This window comes from Acipenser ruthenus, chromosome 11, assembly GCF_902713425.1.
Source record: "Acipenser ruthenus chromosome 11, fAciRut3.2 maternal haplotype, whole genome shotgun sequence".
Taxonomy (NCBI): domain Eukaryota; kingdom Metazoa; phylum Chordata; class Actinopteri; order Acipenseriformes; family Acipenseridae; genus Acipenser; species Acipenser ruthenus.
The window spans coordinates 3,841,974-3,861,461 of NC_081199.1; the positions used below are offsets into that span (position 1 = coordinate 3,841,974).

At 40.0% G+C, this 19,488-nt stretch overlaps 1 protein-coding gene across 6 annotated transcripts; it reads right to left on the minus strand.

Moving 5' to 3' along the window:
* Positions 1-437: 437 nt before the first annotated feature.
* On the minus strand, positions 438-17,639 carry LOC117426434 (apoptosis-inducing factor 3-like). Of its 6 annotated transcripts, none has more exons than XM_034043984.3 (23): positions 17,135-17,639; positions 16,265-16,305; positions 13,949-14,072; positions 13,624-13,807; positions 10,498-10,708; positions 9,890-9,999; positions 9,309-9,418; positions 9,081-9,125; positions 8,645-8,741; positions 8,036-8,148; positions 7,795-7,881; positions 7,505-7,596; positions 7,124-7,254; positions 6,827-6,942; positions 5,542-5,613; positions 4,928-4,991; positions 4,658-4,734; positions 4,067-4,184; positions 3,826-3,924; positions 3,238-3,313; positions 2,341-2,445; positions 2,007-2,027; positions 438-1,659 (listed from the first exon to the last, which is right to left on the minus strand). In XM_034043984.3, exons 4-23 carry the CDS (start codon positions 13,652-13,654, stop codon positions 1,611-1,613), a joined length of 1,824 nt encoding a protein of 607 aa, XP_033899875.2. In that variant the 5' UTR covers positions 13,655-13,807; positions 13,949-14,072; positions 16,265-16,305; positions 17,135-17,639; the 3' UTR covers positions 438-1,610. The 6 variants fall into 6 exon arrangements, with proteins under 6 accessions (XP_033899875.2, XP_034781003.1, XP_033899877.2 ...); XM_034925112.2 differs by lacking the exon at positions 17,135-17,639 and adding an exon at positions 17,047-17,062; XM_034043986.3 differs by lacking the exon at positions 16,265-16,305.
* Between the last annotated feature and the right edge of the window lie 1,849 nt (positions 17,640-19,488).

Genomic DNA, 19,488 nt, shown 5'->3' on the forward strand with positions numbered 1-19,488 from the left:
TGTGACTGCTTTCCCCTTGCAGCAGTAGGAGGTTATACCCAAAGGCAGCTGTGACTGCTTCCCCCTTGCAGCAGTAGGAGGTTATACCCAAAGGCAGCTGTGACTGCTTTCCCCTTGCAGCAGTAGGAGGTTATACCCAAAGGCAGCTGTGACTGCTTTCCCCTTGCAGCAGTAGGAGGTTATACCCAAAGGCAGCTGTGACTGCTTTCCCCTTGCAGCAGTAGGAGGTTATACCCAAAAGCAGCTGTGACTGCTTTCCCCTTGCAGCAGTAGGAGGTTAGACATGTATGTTACTGTAAAGCTCTGCAAAGATTTAGTTTCTAGTAAACAGCTTATGTTCGATATTACGTCCTGTCTCGACTGTCCGCACATATTCATATAGCACCCAGTTTTACTGGCCAAAGGTTAATAAGCAGCCATATATATGCTATGATATTCTTTAATGTGTGTGTGTGTTTTTCTTCATATTCTTACTTCAAAGTGTACGTATACATGTAAATAAGAAAAATATGTTTTGGTAGGAAAATAAAACCAACACGTTTATTTTTGCAATGATAACTTGGCTCTTCAACCTTCTGCTCCCTGAGTTAGTAACAAAGAGTTTCCTCGAGAAATCAAACCTACCAATTTTTTTTTTTTTTTTTTTTTTTTTACCCCAGCAATAATAGTATCATGGTTAATGAAACTGCCCAGGGCAAACCTGCTACTAGCAAGTCTACAGCTGGAGTCGATTCCAAACATTATTAGTGTTCATTCAAAGGGTGCAATATCTTTGCACTTATAACCGAACAACAGGCAATGTAATGGTTTTTCACCCAAGTATCCATGCTCTGACATAATAATAATGAAAAAAGTTCATATGCGTTTGCAGCATTTTTCAACAGTCATTTTCCAGTGGTTCAGATCTGAATTACAGTGATTTCCATGACTGTAATGTTACGAATATAATGTACAGTTAATTTGGCCAAGGGAAATTATAATTGAAGTGCCTCAAATAAGAACATACAAGGAAAAACATAACACAGTAAAGAATAGCTCAACATTTTGATTTAGTTACAGTAACTAAGCTATCCTGTAGCACCTGTCTCCATTAATTCTTGGCTGCAACTGCAGGTTATCAGGCAATATTGTATTCTTCATTACTTTTACAATTAAATGTGAGGACGGCGCAGATAAAACATATGTACAATATGATATATAAAAAGACCCCTATAGACAACATACAGATTCAGCATGCACAAGCACTGTGATTGCACCCACTATTGTTTTTAGACTCAACAGTGCAAATACAACCCTGATCCGCTAAATCACATGCAGCTGCCCAGTTTTGGTTAATTTACACCACTTCATACAGTATGTACAGCACATTTAGCTGCAGACAGACCTCTCAAGTGAAAAAAGCAACCTTTTTTTTCTGGTGAAGGGCAGAAGTGCCCCAGGGTTTAGGAAGAGGGATTGAAGCTCACATCAAGACACATGTCCTGGATTAAGAGTGCCACAGTATCACTGAACTCATACAGTGGGTGTCGTCTTACAGAGGAGTTTCCTTGTAGACTGAGAGCTGCCTCCTCTTCTCGAAGGTCTTCACGTATGTCGGGGTGCTTCGAGGTTCACAGCTGCTGCGTGCCTTTTCCGATTAACCACGACATGTCCCCAGTTCTATAGAAACACAGCCCAAGATTCACGACTGACACTTTAAAATAAATTCAAATTCCACATGCTTGCGTCATCGAAACAGAAGCGAGTAACATTTTCAATTGTAATAAGAATTAATCTTGCTCCCCCCCCCCCCCCCCCCAGTGAAACATTAATATGAAGTTGAAAATATGGAACTAAACTGTATAGGAGTCACTATAGAAAAAATGAATTAAAAAAAAACAGCAAAATAAGAAAATAATTATTCTTATTACAGCATTGCATAATTTCTACAGTCAAAATCTACTTTATCAGAGTATATCGTATTTATTATGATGATGAAAAAAAAAACTGGTATATGTTTTACATACTTGCCATGTCGTACAAACATCCTTTTTTGCCAATGCAAAGCAGGAAACAAAACAAGAAGAATTTAGAGAAAAAACTTAATTTATTAATAATGTAAGACAAAAAGAACAGCAATAGACCAATGGCACCACACAGGTGTTAACACACGTGACCATTGAGTTTGCCTAAATTAATAAATAAAAGCCCTGTCCTCTTTCAATAGCTGTTATTATTGCGTGTCTTGCTTGTTCTGTTACTTGAGCGCAAGTAACTTCAAGGAAAATACACAGTATTTAATATCTAATGCATTTATTTGTTTGTGCTCCAGTAAACATAACTTCTTTTAAGGCGACTTACTCAACATCCCTCTTCCTAATCGTCCTCCCAGATCCAAAAACCTCCGCGACCTTGGACACAATGGGGTCGTAGTTCATACTTGCAACAGCAATCACCTCCTCGCTCCTACCACATCAACAAGAGGACAGAAAAAGTTCCCACAGCTCAGCACGCTATATTAAATCACGTGCAGTAACATACAAGCACTTTTAAAATGTGCTCATGTTGATAGGACGCTTTCTCCATAATCAAAATCAGATACCCATACGTAAGGTGACCATATGGCTCAGTGTTCAGCGGGACAGTTCAGGCTTTTCAACTCACAACCCAATGCATTCTGGTGAGCGTAGTCCTGCTCCTCTTAAAGGGAAGAATGTTACCTGAGACAGGTAAAACGTACCAGAATGCATTGGGTTGTGAGTTGAAAAGCCTGAACTGTCCCGCTGAACACGGAGCCATATGGTCACCTTACCCATACATCAGCTAACGGGAAGTACTTCAGAGACTCCACTGAGGGGAGGCACATTCTAATCTCATGCTGCATGCAGTTTCTGCTCAAGGTGATGTCTAAAAAGCTACCAAATGTGTTTGCAATGCTTTCATTAAAACAGGAATTGCTAGGGGTAATGAAGCGCTACAGCCCTGCAACACATCTACCAAGGCATGCACGACTGTCCCACCATGAAGGATTTGCTCTCTGCTGAGTCTGAAGCTGATCTTCCCTTGATGCACAGTGACTGCTATGCTTACATTTTAAAATGCAAACTCTTTATCAGCGTAAGAACTGCTTTTGCTACTTCCAGATAACACTTAAACTTCACAGTGATCAAGGGAGTAGCAGAAACACTCTAAATCACACGTAGGAGCATAGCATACAAAGAACTAGCACACATGACTGCTCACTAGAGATGTACTTACTTTGTGTAGAAGGCTACAAACTTCAGTTCGTCTAAATCTCCTTGGATGATTACAGAATCAAATCCTTCTCCGTGACCTGCGAGAATACATGGAAATAATAATTAGGTCATTGATAATCAATAAGATAAATGATCACTCCAGCTTGTCTGGCAGTTTATCACCAATGTAGAGAACTGCTCTCCCACATTCTCCCATATTTCATTAGTATCATTTTGCTGTTTTTCAGCTAGATGGCAGTAAAAGCTTTTTTTTCCTGTGCAATAATCCTGTTTTCCAAGCTGTTTTTATTACCCTGTCACACAAACGGTGAAAATTTCACTCCGGCACAAAGACCTTAATAAATCTGTCCTGTGGTCTCCTTCATAGTTATTTAGTGTTATGAAATTTCAACATTACCGTTCAAGAATCCTATGAAGGTTAATGCTGAATCATGGATATACTGAATAATACAGCAATTCCCAGTAATGTATTTATCCAAAGGAAAAGCTGTACCGGTATTATAAAATTATATCATGATTTACTGCAGTCTGGCACTGAGGTGCAGTAAATACGTACACAGAGTGCGATCATGTGAAATGAAAGGTATACCTGCATATCGAATACTTTTCCCAAACATCGCAGTCCAGAAATAAGGAACAGTATTTATTTCAGTTGCCTGGCCAAGCATATTAAGAGCAGCTATCCGACCTTAAAAAAAATAAAAATAAATAAATAATAATAATAATAATAATAATAATAATAATAATAATAATAATGTCATTGTAGATAGCTCTGAAATGCATCAAGTACAAACTGATCCACAAGAGTATCACATGTAAGAGGATCTCACCGTGCATGTGTGCCATCTGCCAATGAGGCACATTCACTTTCTTATTGCTGCGCAGGGCCAGAGGGAAAGTGACCACGTCTCCTGCAGCAAACACTCCAGGAACATTGGTCTGCATTGTCTAGGAATCAGATTACAGGTAATTAATACATCTACTGTAGCGTGGGCTTTTAGGCAAAACAGGGGTGGCGTGCAGGCATGCGACTGTACATATCCAATGTTTCTGTAACTAAGTGTTAGCTGGGGAGACTGGACCTCGACCAGCTACCTCAGAGTCCCCACTGCCTCTGCGTTTGCATGGGTAGCTGATAATGCTGCTTCTGTTTCATTACCTCGACTCACCCATAGGGTCAGCATTCTTCCTAAATGCAGTCTGGATCGAGAAGTATAGAACCTCACATAGCACTATCTGTTACATGGGAAAGAAGTTACCTCTTGAGCATAGCACTATGCTGTTGTATTAAGGAGAATATGTAGTATGAACCAATATATGAGACTCGTAGGGAGCTGCTCCTTTCGTGATAGTTTCCAGAAGTTGACCCCTTACTTAGCCTTCCACAGTGCTGGGTCTCTGAACTGAAAGCACAGCCTTACCTTGCTCACAGGGATGAAGCCTTTGGAATCCATGTTAATGCCGCTGTGTTTTAAGAAGGAAGTCGCCGGGCTTACTCCTACGACAATTGAAAAATGGGTTAGTAAACCTGGAAGAATACAAATACATTAAATAAACTGTAGGCTTTCAGCTATACTCAAATGCAGTAAATGAATGATGTCACGTAATAAAGGCAACAACAATGTAACCCCGTGTACCTGTAATTTGAATTGCATGTCTCCTCACACCCACGCTTGTTAAGGTTCCCTTACCTGTGCCAATAATGCAGACATCAGCCCTGAGAACCTTTCCACTGTTCAACACCACTTCTTTAAGCTGTAAGGATGGGAAACAAGAAACAAGCACACGTTTATTAAAATGCAATGATGTGCTAATGAACACAGAGCAATGCCTTTATTAATATCTCAATCAACGGTACAGTAGAGTTATAGAAACGTTAAACTCATTTTAATCAACCTGGTTCAAAGCTTTTGTGAATGTAATTGCAATAACCCATCCAGAAATACGCTTACATCTAGCAAGACACTGGTCATAGAAGATGCATTCATTGCTTGTAATCTGATGCCTATTCCCAACTATTACTAGTGGTCACCAACAAACCCATTGCTTTTGTGGAATGCATAGCACCAAGTCCAGCCTGCTTTGTAAACGGTAATGATCCTGTGGGTCTTGTTAATAAAAAGAATGGAGACTGCTGACCCCAGTGCTCTGGCCAAACTCCAGCGAGATGCTTATCTTTTTAATCCCATTATCGGAGTGGAGCACAAACACACAAAGGGCTTCCCTGTCTTGATATCTGTGCAATTAAAAAGAGTGGTAGTGAAAACCATGCGCCAGCTGTTTCCATCGTTCCTCAAATCAGTACCTTTCCTTGTTGGCCTCGAAACTCCGATACTTCATTCAGCATGTAGAACTTAATTCTGTTGTTGTCAAACATCTAGAGGGGGGAAAAAACGCCAAGTTTGTCAGCAACTTTTGATTTCCCTAGCCACGGATAATTTCACAATCCGGTTTTGTTTTTCAACAAGAACAAATCTCCATCCCTCTTTAGTCTATTTTCAGTTTAGTTTTTTTTTTGTATCCAATTATCCAACGCTGGTCCAGACTAGAGCTAGAAAATGGAGAGGACCTAGGCTGTCACGGTCTGGTAAGTGGAAACAGGATGCATTAGACTTATTGATTATGTCACTGCCAAGTTCAAGGATTGCAAACAGGCTCTTTGGATCTCCCAACCCCCATGTATGCTGTGCACTATAACAGGCACACGTAACAGCCAGTACAGACTCAGAATCACCCCACGCACGGGAGAGGTCTAGTGGACTTGCTTTGTACTGGAATGGTGTTTTTTGTAATAGAGACCAAAACCCTTCCGAGCTGGGCTTAGTGCACCAGGACTGGCTCCACCTGTCCGCTCCCTGGCTGGATTGAAACAATTGCCCAATGCAGAGTCCCATCATCACCCACTCTGTTGACACTATGACACGGGGACCACTAAATGAACACAGATTCCTAGCTGTTTAGAGAATGGCTGCCATTGTAACTGAATATGACTCAGCGGTAATTCAGATGACAAGCCGTGGATTGTAGGTAAGCAGGTAATAGAGCCTTAAAGCTAGTCATACATGACATGCATGCATTTCAAGACAATTCTATTTATGGTTAATGAACTTTGAGATTGTATCAGCTATTCTCTGAACTCTGCACCTAAAGACAATGCAACATTATATCTCAACCCCAGAAAGAATCCAATACTGTTGTGTGTCACAAGGCAGCAATAATATCTTTGGATACCTTTATGCCAAAGTGAAGTATACCAATCCACTATGACTTAAAGAAAAATCACTTCAGCACATGGGTTGGCCTGGTAAAACACTAGGGGGCAACAGAGAACAGCTATAAATACAATAAAGAAATATAAGAAGTTCTACAAAAATAGACTGCTTTTCTAACCTTTAACGGAAGGGCATTTTGCACGGTCGACGTCAGTAATGGGCAAATTATATAACCTGATATTAATCTGACGCAAGCAATGTAATCTCAATACTAGTTCTTCAGAAAGTTGTACTTGGGATAACCCTGGGGACCTCCACATATGAAGCATCTGCTCACAGGTGCTTGCCTGAGGAGCGAGTGACGAAGGTGAAAGTTACCTTCATGATGGCCCTTCCAACTTTCTCTCCCAAGGCTTTGCGGAAGGGAATGTCCTCCTGGCTCACGACTGACACAGAGTGGGCCTTTTCAGCCAGGTAGGCAGCGACCTCCATGCCTGGGAAACAAACAGTAACAGTGAGGGGCTGTTTGAAATCCCACCCTTTTAAAACCAATTCAATCACCATGTGCACAAGAACGACGATGGAGCATGTCAACATGGGTAGTGAAAACGATACCCAAGAAATGTAATAAGCAAAACATCCCTATAATACCCATAAGGTGATAGTGATTCTCACCTACATAAGACGCCCCCACTACAATCGCATTCTTGTTGTTGGCGAGTTTGGCTATGCAGTTGGCGTCTTCTGGTGTTCTCAGGTAAAACACATTTTCCACGTCTGTTCCTTTGCAATTTAGTAGCTTTGGACTGCAAAATCAAACATGTTGTAAGCGGTCCAGAATATATGAAAGTGTTCTGCCAGGTTGACGTCAATCTTAACTTCCTCGGCCTTCTGTTAATCATGGTAAAGTGGCTTTTACTTTTACTATGGAAGTACTAGCAGTGCTGAAAAGAAATATGTGTAGATGTTTTGGCTCTTCGAAATGACAATTTTGTGATTTCCATCAAGTCTGTGTGTCTGTTTAACTAGGTACTTACATTAAAAAATAAAACTGACCTGCTTCCAGTGGCAATAAGAAGATTTTTGTAGACCATCTTCAATCCATCTCTAAAGATTGCTGTCTTTGTCTTTATGTCCACAGTCACTACCTAAAACAAATATGTTTGTGTGTTTTAAAGTGTTCTAAAGCACTGAAAAGCCATTGTGAACGGTAAATCACAATATAGTAAGACGTGGTAAAAATACACATGCATCTATTACATGCTTCTTTTAAAGCAAAGTGCATGCAAGGGAATGCATGCAAAATGAATTGTGACAAAACCAGGGTGAGTCTTAAGGGCACTCACCTCTTTCTCTTTCAGAAGCTCTATATCGTACTTTTGGAAGAATTCTTTCGAGCGCAGTGTTATCTGTTCTGCTGTAGACTCCAGTGACTGAAAAAAGGGAAATACTGCATTACTGTGTGTATCAGGGACGAGCAGCCTGCCAGAACAACAGTGTTCTCAATTGAATGACCTGGTAGAGTGGGAGTCCATTTCCTGTCAGTGCCAGAGGTCTGGGTCATTGTTTCGGGGTTCATGTACAAACCTTACTCAGTTTAGGCCTGTCGTACGGCTGGTGTTTGTCCACAGTGCACATTACAATCCTGTCGCCAAAACCTTCCTGTCTTAGAGTCTCTGCACAGACCAGCCCAGCAGGACCTAGCGAGGGAATATGATGACAGCTCAGCAAAGCATGTGAATGACAATGAAATCATTCAAATAAAACAGCGAGAACGGGGTTTGAAACTATAAAGACATGTAGGTACATTAGGAGTTTATTATATTCTATTTAAACAAATTTTGCACCACAGATATTGAATCAAACCATTAGTTTCTGGGTAGAAGATATTTTCCCTTTTCCAAGGGAAAATACCTAGTTTGTCATTGGATTGAAGTTTCTTTTGGGTATGAATAAAGCTGCTCACCACAGAATTTCATGCTATGACAGATTTGACTGGGACTTAGTTAATTAAGAATGAGACAGCTGTGACGCATGCTGTGCAAATAGATTTAAACCTAGTCTGCAAATCAGACAGAGATAAAAATCCTCATTCTGCGTATGCAATAAAACCATAATGGCACCTAATTCAGACCTCTAAGGAATGTGCTTTCTAACATAGTTTGTGACCCCAGAGAGACAGCGGTAATGATTCACCTGCACCAATGATAAGCACGCTGGTGACTCCAGCGCTGTAGTTGCTCAGCCCTGTGCATTTCGACATCATCCTCGTCCTCTTTTGTGTCTGCAGGGCCTAGAACATTGGAGAGGGCTGATTAGTGACATTACTCTCAGATGACACAAACAAAAATGGTCCCTCACGCATGAATTGTCCTGCGCTAATGCTAACACAAGAGCAAGGTTTCAGCAGTTAACCATCAGCTTATACAGCAGAGGTGTAATGAAGCCTGGAGGTCAAGTCCTACTCCCCAGGTATAGCTGTGGTAGGCAGCACGGTCCTGGAATTAGACATGGAATATAAGACTGGAGTGCAAGGGGGTTGTGAGTTTGCCCTAGATCTAGACCTAAGCAGATTGCTATCACAGAAGTACATCAATCAAACCGTTGCAATTGTATAATCTGTATACTTTACCTGTTTGTTTGCCCGGATGATCACCTTGTCTTTTTCTACTCTAACCTAAAAGGAAGCAAATACACACCTATTAATATAGTCCAGATTGTGAGTACACTCTCTCATCACCCAATTAACATCAACTATAAGCCCAAACATCAAAACTTCAGAATGGTATTTGTGGGCAACAGGAGAAAGAACCGGTGAATTCACTTCTATTGTTTATGACAGTGGCAAAGCAAGCATCACCTGAAACTTTTCCAAACTGTCCAGACCAGGAAAGTCTTCTATATCTCCGGTGGCAATGCTGAAGCAGGCCCCGTGCCAGGGGCATCGAACCCGCCCCCCTGACAGCACGCCTGAGAACAGAGGTAACATTGTCTCTTACAGAAACCCAGACCGCATCATTCCTACTGCAAACCTAGGAATCCTAATCTTGCTATATTATAGGAAATGTAAAATCTTAATATGAACAGTATCATACAAATGATAAACTGCAGTATATTACTATGCATTATTTTAGGAATCTTGTAGGATTGTATAATCATTTTTCAGAAGGGTATATATACATAACCCTGTAATGCCCACATTTTGTAGTGATGAGAAATGTTATTAGATGTCTGGAACTAGAGGCCATTCTGTGTACCAGATAGTAGATCAGTCCAGCGACACATAATGTATTGCAGCACAAGCTCTCTTGAAATCATGTATGTGAATTCAATTTCTTTGCAGTTTGTTATAGTATATTAGTGATTAGCATCTGACAGATCAATTCAGTTTTGAAATATCTACATTACCCATTCAGTGCAACAGCATTCAATTCCACTCACCTTTCACTAGTGGTGCTCCATAGTGGGGGCACTTGTGACTGATGGCGCTATACTCTCCATGTTCCTTTATCAAGAGAGCCTTTCCTCCACCCACCTCCACCTCCCGCATCCTTGAAGTGAATAAAAACACAAAGAAAATGACACGATTCATTTGAGCCTGGGAATCAGACGGGCAGCTACCATTATTTATTTCCTTGAGGCGTTTAATGGTGGGCTACGGCTAAGATGAAGCTTTTTATTTTATTTTATTTAACTACATGCCTAAACTAACACCTCAGGACAATCTGAAATGCCAAGACTTGGTTTATTGTACAAACTAGACACTAACTAAATAGCTTAATGATGGGCCCCCTTAGACTTAGTGGGAAAGGCTTCAGACCCAGACCTGTTTAATCAAGGCAGACATAAAGCTTACAAACTGGTCCCTGCTAGAACTGAAATAGGCAACACCAGGACTAGAAGTCCATAATGACAAGACCCCCACTGAGGACTAACCGCAGGAATACATTTTGTAGCGACTTTTAAAAATTGTCAGATAAAACCAATTAAAACTGACATATGTTGTATGTTCAGCGCTGTCTTTTTAGGTATTAAAACTTTGCCCTTACTGTCCGTTCTCCAGATCCCTCACGTGGCATACAGCCGCCTCCACGAAGTCCCTGGGGTTCTGATAGGTGCTCAGGGCGAGGGACTCATCGCACAGGTGTTTCGTGGTCCCGTTCGGCTTGCAGTTCGCTACGGGACTCGCCATGCCATTGGGTGACATTTTGCCTCGTTCCTTTTCTTTCTCAGGAACCACTACTTCAATTTTCACCTCAACTGCGAAAGACCACAGGAAAGTTGGACCACAGGTTTAGTGAGTTAACTCGTTGCATATTATTGTCTTCCATCCATAACTATTAAACACAGCTGGGGACAGCTGGAGTCCACATCATCCAGTGCAAGTATATGAATTCAAATTAATTTCAACATTGAAGACATTTGTTATTGAATCTATTACCTTTCTTTAAGCATGTTATGGTCTGAATTATTACAAGCAACATTTGTAATCCAGCTACTGTAGTATAACACCACAGTGTCAAATCACCTTATTTGCTAACCTTGTAATCAGAAACTACATTAAAATCACATTTAATCAATTAGGACTTTAAAGGACGGTGCATTACATATAATGTGGTCAGTGGATGCTATCTTAAGCACAGCTATAGATTTTTTTTTTGTGAACTCTAAAGAGACACAGTAATCTTGTTTAAAACACAGGGGTTTCGTAATTAATTTCTTTGATCTATTACAAGTCATTATTCAGAGCCAGCTTTATCTACTCGCTTGGGGAATGTGCTGACCACCAAACAAATCTTAAGCTGCCTGGAAGTCCTACCTGCTGCGCAATCCTTTAATTAATTGGAATCAATGGAAACCGTTACATGGTACATTCAAAAGCAACAGCTTTGTCTTTTTCCTTTTAACTTAGACACCGTTGCTCTGGAGCACTTTCTATAGGCTCTTTCTATACTGGCTGCAAAGCGATCTATATAGCCCATGGGCTAAAGATATGGAGACACTGATAGATAGCTGGCCCTGTAGCGTTACTTCAATTGAATAAGAACCGCTCCAGTTAGTAGGTCCAGGAGCTTGTCTTCATTAAGACAGTACATGTGAAGGTGGAACCTTGCACTGATATACCATACAAGTGTCAACATCCACAAAACTTACACTGCGCCATCACCCCTGAGCAGATTTGAGCAGCGCAAAATCAGTATCGGTGCTTACTGTTGCTATAAATTGAATTAAGTTTTTTCAAAATGAAACTATTACTAGTACCTTTGGAAATGTTTAACTCAGATGGATAAGGTTCAGGGCTAAGAATAGGCTTTGATTCCAGAAAATGATATGTTATGCCCTTCTCTGCCAGGACACAGTGGGAATGAATGAGTTATTCCTGTGCTCTTACGGTAAACATTTTAGTCATGCTAATGAAAGTATTTCAAAGGGCTGGCAAGCATCTTTTAATAACGCTTGTGTGGTGTGAAATAATAAACCCTACTTATAACAAAACTAAAGCTTTTAAATAATAATTCCTAGCTTTGGAAACCTTTAGAATAATCCTTCAGAGAGTTTATGAGTTCAGTGTTTTTTGATCTTAATGATTTAAGACTACATCTGTGGGCCCTTTATACTTTTAAATTCCAAACTTAATTATGAAAATACAAAAAACAGTCTGACGTGTAGCCGTGGATAAGACTAGAAGCAGCATCTTCAATAAAATTAATCAGATGGATTTTTTTTTTTTTTTTTTTTAGTAATTCATCCTGAAATGTATTTTCTTTTAAAAAAAAAACAAGTCGAAGTGAAGCATAAAAATCTCTTTCAGCCATGTTTTTTTGTTTTTTTTCATTTAGACAATTTTATTCAGGCCATGACGCTTGGAAGGGAAACTAGAGATTTCCAGTAACAATACGAGTAGTTTGGGAATGAAGCTTCTCACAATTACCCAGGACATGAATAAAGAGGAGAAATGTGATACAACACGTAGTACAAAGAGACAGCAACACAGAGCAGAGGCATGTTGTTCTTAACACAGTATGTTCTTTCCTCGCTTCCAGATTGATTATTTCACAGGGTTTAGAGATCCGGTGAACCGGAATCTCACAAGCCTCTCTACATCTCCATATTATTGGGTCACGTGACAGCCTAATTACTTTAATTATATTATGTAGCATCAACATTTAAAAGGGCTGCAAAAATACTTTAGTAGCTACTGGTAGCCATGAAAATCCAAAAACAAACAAAAAAAAAAGAAACGCTAAAAATGTAATTTGCAACTATTTGCTTTTCAAAATGAAACGCTGTAAAAGGCCCACACTCCCACATTGAGTCAGGTTATCAGCAGGGCTGCATGGTCATTCCCCTTCTCATTGCTCTGACACAGATTACTGTTGTTTAGTACCATACACTGTTATTAGCCAGCAGTGTGTGGCAACACAAAGGTAATGCATTGTGCGCTGTTAAACTAAACTCATATTTCTGTATAATCCTATTGGAATTGTACAACTCAGAGAATTAAAATTCCTCATGAGAGAGCGGCTACCCTAAAAAACACAGCAGCAAATACGTGGCTTGTTTGACTTGTGGAATAGTATTTGTTTATTTAGCAGACGCCTTTATTCAAGGTGACTTACAGAGACTAGGGTGTGTGAACTATGCATCAGCTACAGAGTCACTTACAACAACATCTCACCCAAAAGACAGCGCACAAGGAGGTTAAGTGACCTGCTCAGGGTCACACAGTGAGTCAGTGGCTGAGTTGGGATTTGAACCGGGGACCTCCTGGTTACAAGCCCCTTTTCTTTAACCACTTGACCACACAGCCTCCACACATGTTGTGGTTTCTCTAGCAGACAGGGAGTGCTGGAGCCATGGGAAACACATTGATGCAATGAACAGCATTGCCCATATAGGGTGCTGTTAAAGCTCATTTGTGTAAATCACATAGCTTATAACTGTGAGCAGCTATAAAGCTGCGTGTTTGACAGTGGGTGATGTAATAGTTCATTTGCCACATGATATGAGCTTCAACAGCAACTGTGTTTCCTTGTGGCTTCTGTGCAAGTCCCAAAATCCAGCACTGTACATCGGCTGGATAAGCCATGTGGTGACGTGTATAAACACTAAGCGACTTTATGTCAGCCCTGTACTTCAAAGGAACAAGGGATTTCAGGATTTGAACTAGTCACCTGGTTTGGGTTTGGAGAAACATCCTCCCATGATGGGCAAAGGGTAATTCAAGGAAACTGCCAATTGACTCAAGGACCCTAAAGACTCATTGTGGGGCAGCAGGTGTTAGGGAAAGTCACAATGCTTGCAGGTTCTTCTTGAAAACTGTAGTTCGGGGATTGTCATCGTGGTCATCAGCTCTACCTGCAATTAGACAAAAACAAAGATATCTGGTAAGAATAGTATCTGCAGAAGTTTATGGATTGACCTAAGAAAATAAGGAAATGCATTCATAAAAAATGCATAACTAATAAAACAGTTTTGTTTAATAGCTTTTGTTACTACCAGGGGGTTCGAGTCATGGGTCCCTCTTGTTCCTTTCTCACTCATGTGCTCAGGCTCCAACCAAATGATTGTTTTTCAAAACCAATCAAACAATATTAACCACTGGCAGCAAGCTTAAGGTCCTCTAGAAAGAAAGAAAGAAAGAAAGAAAGAAAGAAAGAAAGAAAGAAAGAAAAGCTTATGTAGGTTGCCGAAGGGTGAACCAAAAAACCTTCATATTTTGACAGCAAAGATCTGAACCCTCCTACCTTGAAGCCAGCCAAGCTTATATGAGGTTGGAGGTGTTGAAATGACAAAGTGTGTTGACACAAGTGTGATGAAACCTAATATAACCAAACCCCTCCGCGTAATACCTGACACCCCACTGCACCTACTGCAGAATGTCACACAAGCTCACGCCAAACAAGATTCCCAAAGTAACTATTTTATCAGACAGATGAACTAAAAGTAAATAAAACATGTTTTGCTAAATTGTTGCATACTGTCTTTAAAACTTTAAAAGTTGAATGTGTTTTACTTGTTGTAGTGACCCTTACTGGAGACAGGAATCTGTCTGCACACAGTGACACAGCAAATCTACAATGTCCCGGTTTTTCAAAAAGCACTGATTCAGTGTCCTGTAGAGTTGCCAGAAGTATCCTGCACAATTGATTAAATCTGGCAGCTCCTGTCGAAGAAACCTGAGAAGGTTTAAAAGCTGCGTTGATCAAATAAAAGGTGTCACACGGTAGCTTATGATACAAGATTAAGAACTGAAATGAGAGAGAAGTAAATTGGTCCAAATTGTAACTTCGACCATAGTACTCAATGTACTTAACTAAAAGAAACCTCTAGCAAGTACTCAACATTCAGAACACACGCATTAACCAATCTGTAACACAATGCTGACAGTATTTAACAGGCCAAGGAATGGTCAAGTGATCTTAAGTCACCTAAATGGTTTTGTATCCTTCAAATGAAGGATACAAAAGTCAACTAAATGGTTTTCTATCCTTCAAATGAAGGTTTGAAAAAAAAAAAATTAAAATTCTGATATTGCTCCAAATGAATCCTTATTTTTAGTATCATTTCATGGGCAAAACTGTATTGAGCCTGTGCTTGTTCAGTAGAGGTCATTTTTAATTAACAAGAGACCACATAAACAGCCTTATTGGAGCTCTAGCTAGCTGGAATAGCTGTTATTCTAAAGTAGGTTAAGCAGATTTGGTACACAGCAACGTATGACGCAAATCTCAGCTTGGAACTATGGTCCGGAGCCCATGCTATTTCAGTAATCTTTGCTGAGACACAGTTTCAGTCAGTAACCTGTTCCTATTAAACAGCTTGGAAAAACACATGCATTTAGAATGCCTTGTTATGCTGTTCAAAATAGTAAAACTACAGTTATTAATAAACTCAGCATCCCAGGTAGGTTGAAGAGTGAGATTATTTCATTAGAAATTTAAAAAGTGTTTGGTCTTTTTTTTTTCCAGCATACCCTTTGTAAACTTGTTGATAATTCTACCACACTACAGTACTTCACCACACAGACAGCAGAACAAAAAGAAAATAAGTGGTTAGGTTTTCCAGGGGAGGGGTAGCCCAGAGAGAGGATGCAAGGCATTTGTAAAGTTGAAACAAGAAAGACTTCTGCTTCTGTAGATGCAGGATATACAGGTTTCAGCCGTAGTGTGTTCACTAGTCTTCCATACCCAAGCCCTCATGAAGAGGGACAAGACATTCCTTAGCATCAAATGTAAAATCTTGAATACATGCCTTCATAAATTCCACCTAGGAACTTTCTCCCAGAACAAAGCTACAGCGCTTTGGTAAAAATGGTAGAATACTGCACTGTGGCCTGCACAATCTCGCCACGTTAAAATGTTTTAGAAAGCCCCAGATAATCCCAACACTAATGGATGAACTTGTGTCATCTCACTTGGTGTCATTTCAACAGTTAGTCAACCTCCAACCTCATTTAAGCTTGGATCGCATCCAGGTAGGAGTAATAAAGAACAAGCTGACTCCTAGATAAAGTTACCAGATGACAGCCTTACAGACAAGTCTGAAAAATACCTTAGGATTACTGTTAGCATTTCCCAAAGAAACCTTAGCAGAACCATTAGCAGATGGCAACACAATGGATTTGGAACAACTTCTGCAATAGTTTATATTTCATATGGTAACACTAATAGTTCATACAAGTATATATCATTATCACATTGCATTGCCATTGTAACTTATTAACTCTACCTACCCTTGCCCAATTTGAAGTCTTAACCTCCAGTATAAGCAAGCATAAATACATTCAGAAAGCTTCAAAAGTTTATTTCCTACCTGACTTTTGGTACTCAGTCCAGCATGCTGCTATGCTAGAACTATTGAGAAAAACGATGAAGAAAAGTATGATAAAATCTCAATCCTTCTTCTGCTTAATTAATATACTTAATATCCCTACATCATATTGCCAGCACTGGATTCTTAACTATGTGAAACTAAACTCCTGGAAATCGTCCCAAGATGTTATATAAAGCAGTTCACATGAATGACATCCCCATTCAAGATCTAAATGTATCAAAGGCATTGTGTCTGGTATCCAAACACTGAAATCTGTGTCACAAAAAGCCCCCTGCAGAACTTGGTGTGAATGTTATCAATTGCAACCAAGATTGTGACTCAGTGACCTAAACAGACCAGCCAGTTCTACTCAAGACAAACAACTGTCTGACTGTACAAGTAGGTTACATTAAATTACCTATTCAATAGGTGCAGCCTTGTTACTGCCCCAAGCTTTTACTATAAAAACGTTTTACAGCATCAGTAACATGACCTCCTACCAGACTTCTAAACTGTATAGAGCTCTTGGTAGCTGCTGTGATAGTCAAAAATAAATATAATATGAAGAACTGAAATACGATAACTTTAATTCATTAAAGTCTGTAATGATACATTACTGACAGGAGATATGGTCCCTAGACAGAACTCAATACCCAACTCAATGTATTTTGCAGAAAAAAAAACAGCTAAGCAACTGTGATACAGTATGAAAGCTATAGTATAAAAGCCCTATACATGTCATTCTATCTGACCAGCTGAATAGCATGCCCTTTGCACTTCACCTGGCATGACTAGAGAGCCCCACTCAGGAATCATTTCAACAGCTCATTGAGAGAATGCTCTGTAGAACAGAAAGAAGAAACTGCTTACCTAGGCGAATACAGAGAAGGTGCTTCAGGATCCACTTAATCTCTCCAGCGCTTGTTTTGTCCTGGTGGAGATGCACACATGCTGCCCTCCCTGGGAATTATTTGCAAGGTGTCCCCCCTTCTTTGTTGCAGCAGTAGATCACACACTCACTCACACACACACACACACGCACACACACACGCACACACACAGGCTGCTCAGTCCCAAGGATTGCAGCAGGAAACCTTGCCAGCTCTAAGCTACATGCAGTATTGATGAAGTCGCTCAGGATGCAAACACAGCAAGAATTCACAAAACACCCCTTTCAGTTCCTGTCAGACCCAGCTCTACCAAAAGGCTGACTCGTCAGTTAAGCACCTTAAAGACACATTCAGTGGTTACATTGCCTATGTCCCTGCCTGCCTGCCTGCCTGCCTGCCTGCCTGAGTGCCTGCTCTAGTGTAAAGAGTTTTATTGCACTCCTCTGGAGTGCTCTGCAGTGGAAGACAGAAAGCACAGGTCAGGAGCTAATCTTTATTGTAGAGCCACTTAAAGGGGTTTACATCGTCGAGGGCTGCAGAGTGAAAATGCAGCAGAACCTGCCTAGTGATTGCCAAACAGCACAGATCTTGGGAGGTGAACGCAAGGGATCGCAGTAACAATGGAATGTGGGTCACAACAGTTCCTTCTGCATACTGGATAAGGATTCACAGAAGAAAAGTACAAACCAAATAAACACTACTGAAATCTAATGAAGTCTGGATCTTATTATTCTGTTGATCAGGGGTAACAAAAATTGATTATTTTCATGGTCTACTCCACATTATCTTTAGGATCCTATATGAAAATATGGAATATAGTGCAAAAATAATATAGCTGCCCCTATTAAAAGGTATATTAGCGTTAATGGCTACTTTTTTAAAAAATAAGAGGGTTTCCCCAATAGTACCGATGCAAAAGCAGCTAATTATGCATGCATAGCTTTTAAATTACACAGGTGTCCTAGAGATCACATGAGTAGCAGCACATTACACATTGCACACAACACATTTAAAATGTAAAGATACATGGCATAAGCCAACAGCTGTTCCTGTAAGCACCGCAGCAGAAAACCGTTTATAAATGAAAACGAGCTGGAATTTACATACAGATACAGATTGATCTTATCACCATGAGGCTATTTTGGTTTTGCTGAACTTATGCAATCTCAGTGCAGCCCTAAACTATGTTCATATGTAAAACTGAACAATGGGATTAAAGCCCTCTGGTGTTGACCAGTGAGGAGATACTGCTGCAGGGTAGGTGCAAGGTGTGGTAGAGCTGTGGACAAGCAGACTACTCAACTGCTCCATTATAGGAAATCATTGACAACTCAATAAATAAATAATTGACAGCTAATTAGTGCAAGTTCTTACCTTTCAAATGAGCTGTCGGAGATCACTCTAGGACCGGAGAAATTATGTGAGTGGCTAGTGTCAGTGAAACTGCAGTGAACAGAACTGAAATGGCGGCTTCCATGGGGCGCCACGTGTAAAAAAAAAAAAAAGCTGGTGTTCTTTTTCTCAGATTTAACGTAAATCGCATATTTTTTCCTAGATTTAACCAAAAAAAATCCAGAGTCAGCTAAATACATATCTCATAAAATGTATCTAATGATACATGTCTTCCATGTCTTCAAGAAGCAAGAGTTGAAGGATAAACTGTGTTTGTGGAGTTCTGAAAAGGCTGGATTTTGTTTTCCCCCCTAATGATTTCCAAATTGAAAATAAACTGTTTCTCCTGAAACATTCTTGCAGGATATTCTATAATGAGAAGCTTAAATAGCAGATTTGGAGGGAATTAAGAAGCATGATATAAATATCTCCACGCTTGTTTACAACACAGGAGAGAACGTTTGTTCTCCCGGACATTGCTCTTTGAAACACACAATAATATTATTTTTTTACATTTCATGAGGTGAGCCTCTTAAACTCTACCATGTGCCCTAGAAGTCAGAAATAGGCTTGCACAGGCTTTTCTTGTGTGTGTGTGTGTGTGGCATTGCAAAGCTTACTAATGCAGGTGGTGATTTCCTATAAACCCGTAATGTAATTACATCACAGAATTATTTCATTAAATATAGCTGGTGCTGCATTGCATCCTACAGAACATAAGCAAAACCAAATATCTAGTCATGGCCTACTTACACATAAATAGGAAAAGTTGAGACACTCTGGTTCTTTATCTTTTCCCATGATACAGTTTTAAGAAATCCATGATAGATTACATCATGTAGATATAGTTAATATAGCGGCACTTGCAGGTTCAGCTTTTTAGAGTTCAGGGGCTGGTTAAAATCACTTGGATTGTTTTTGTGAAGCTGGTTATGTGAGTCT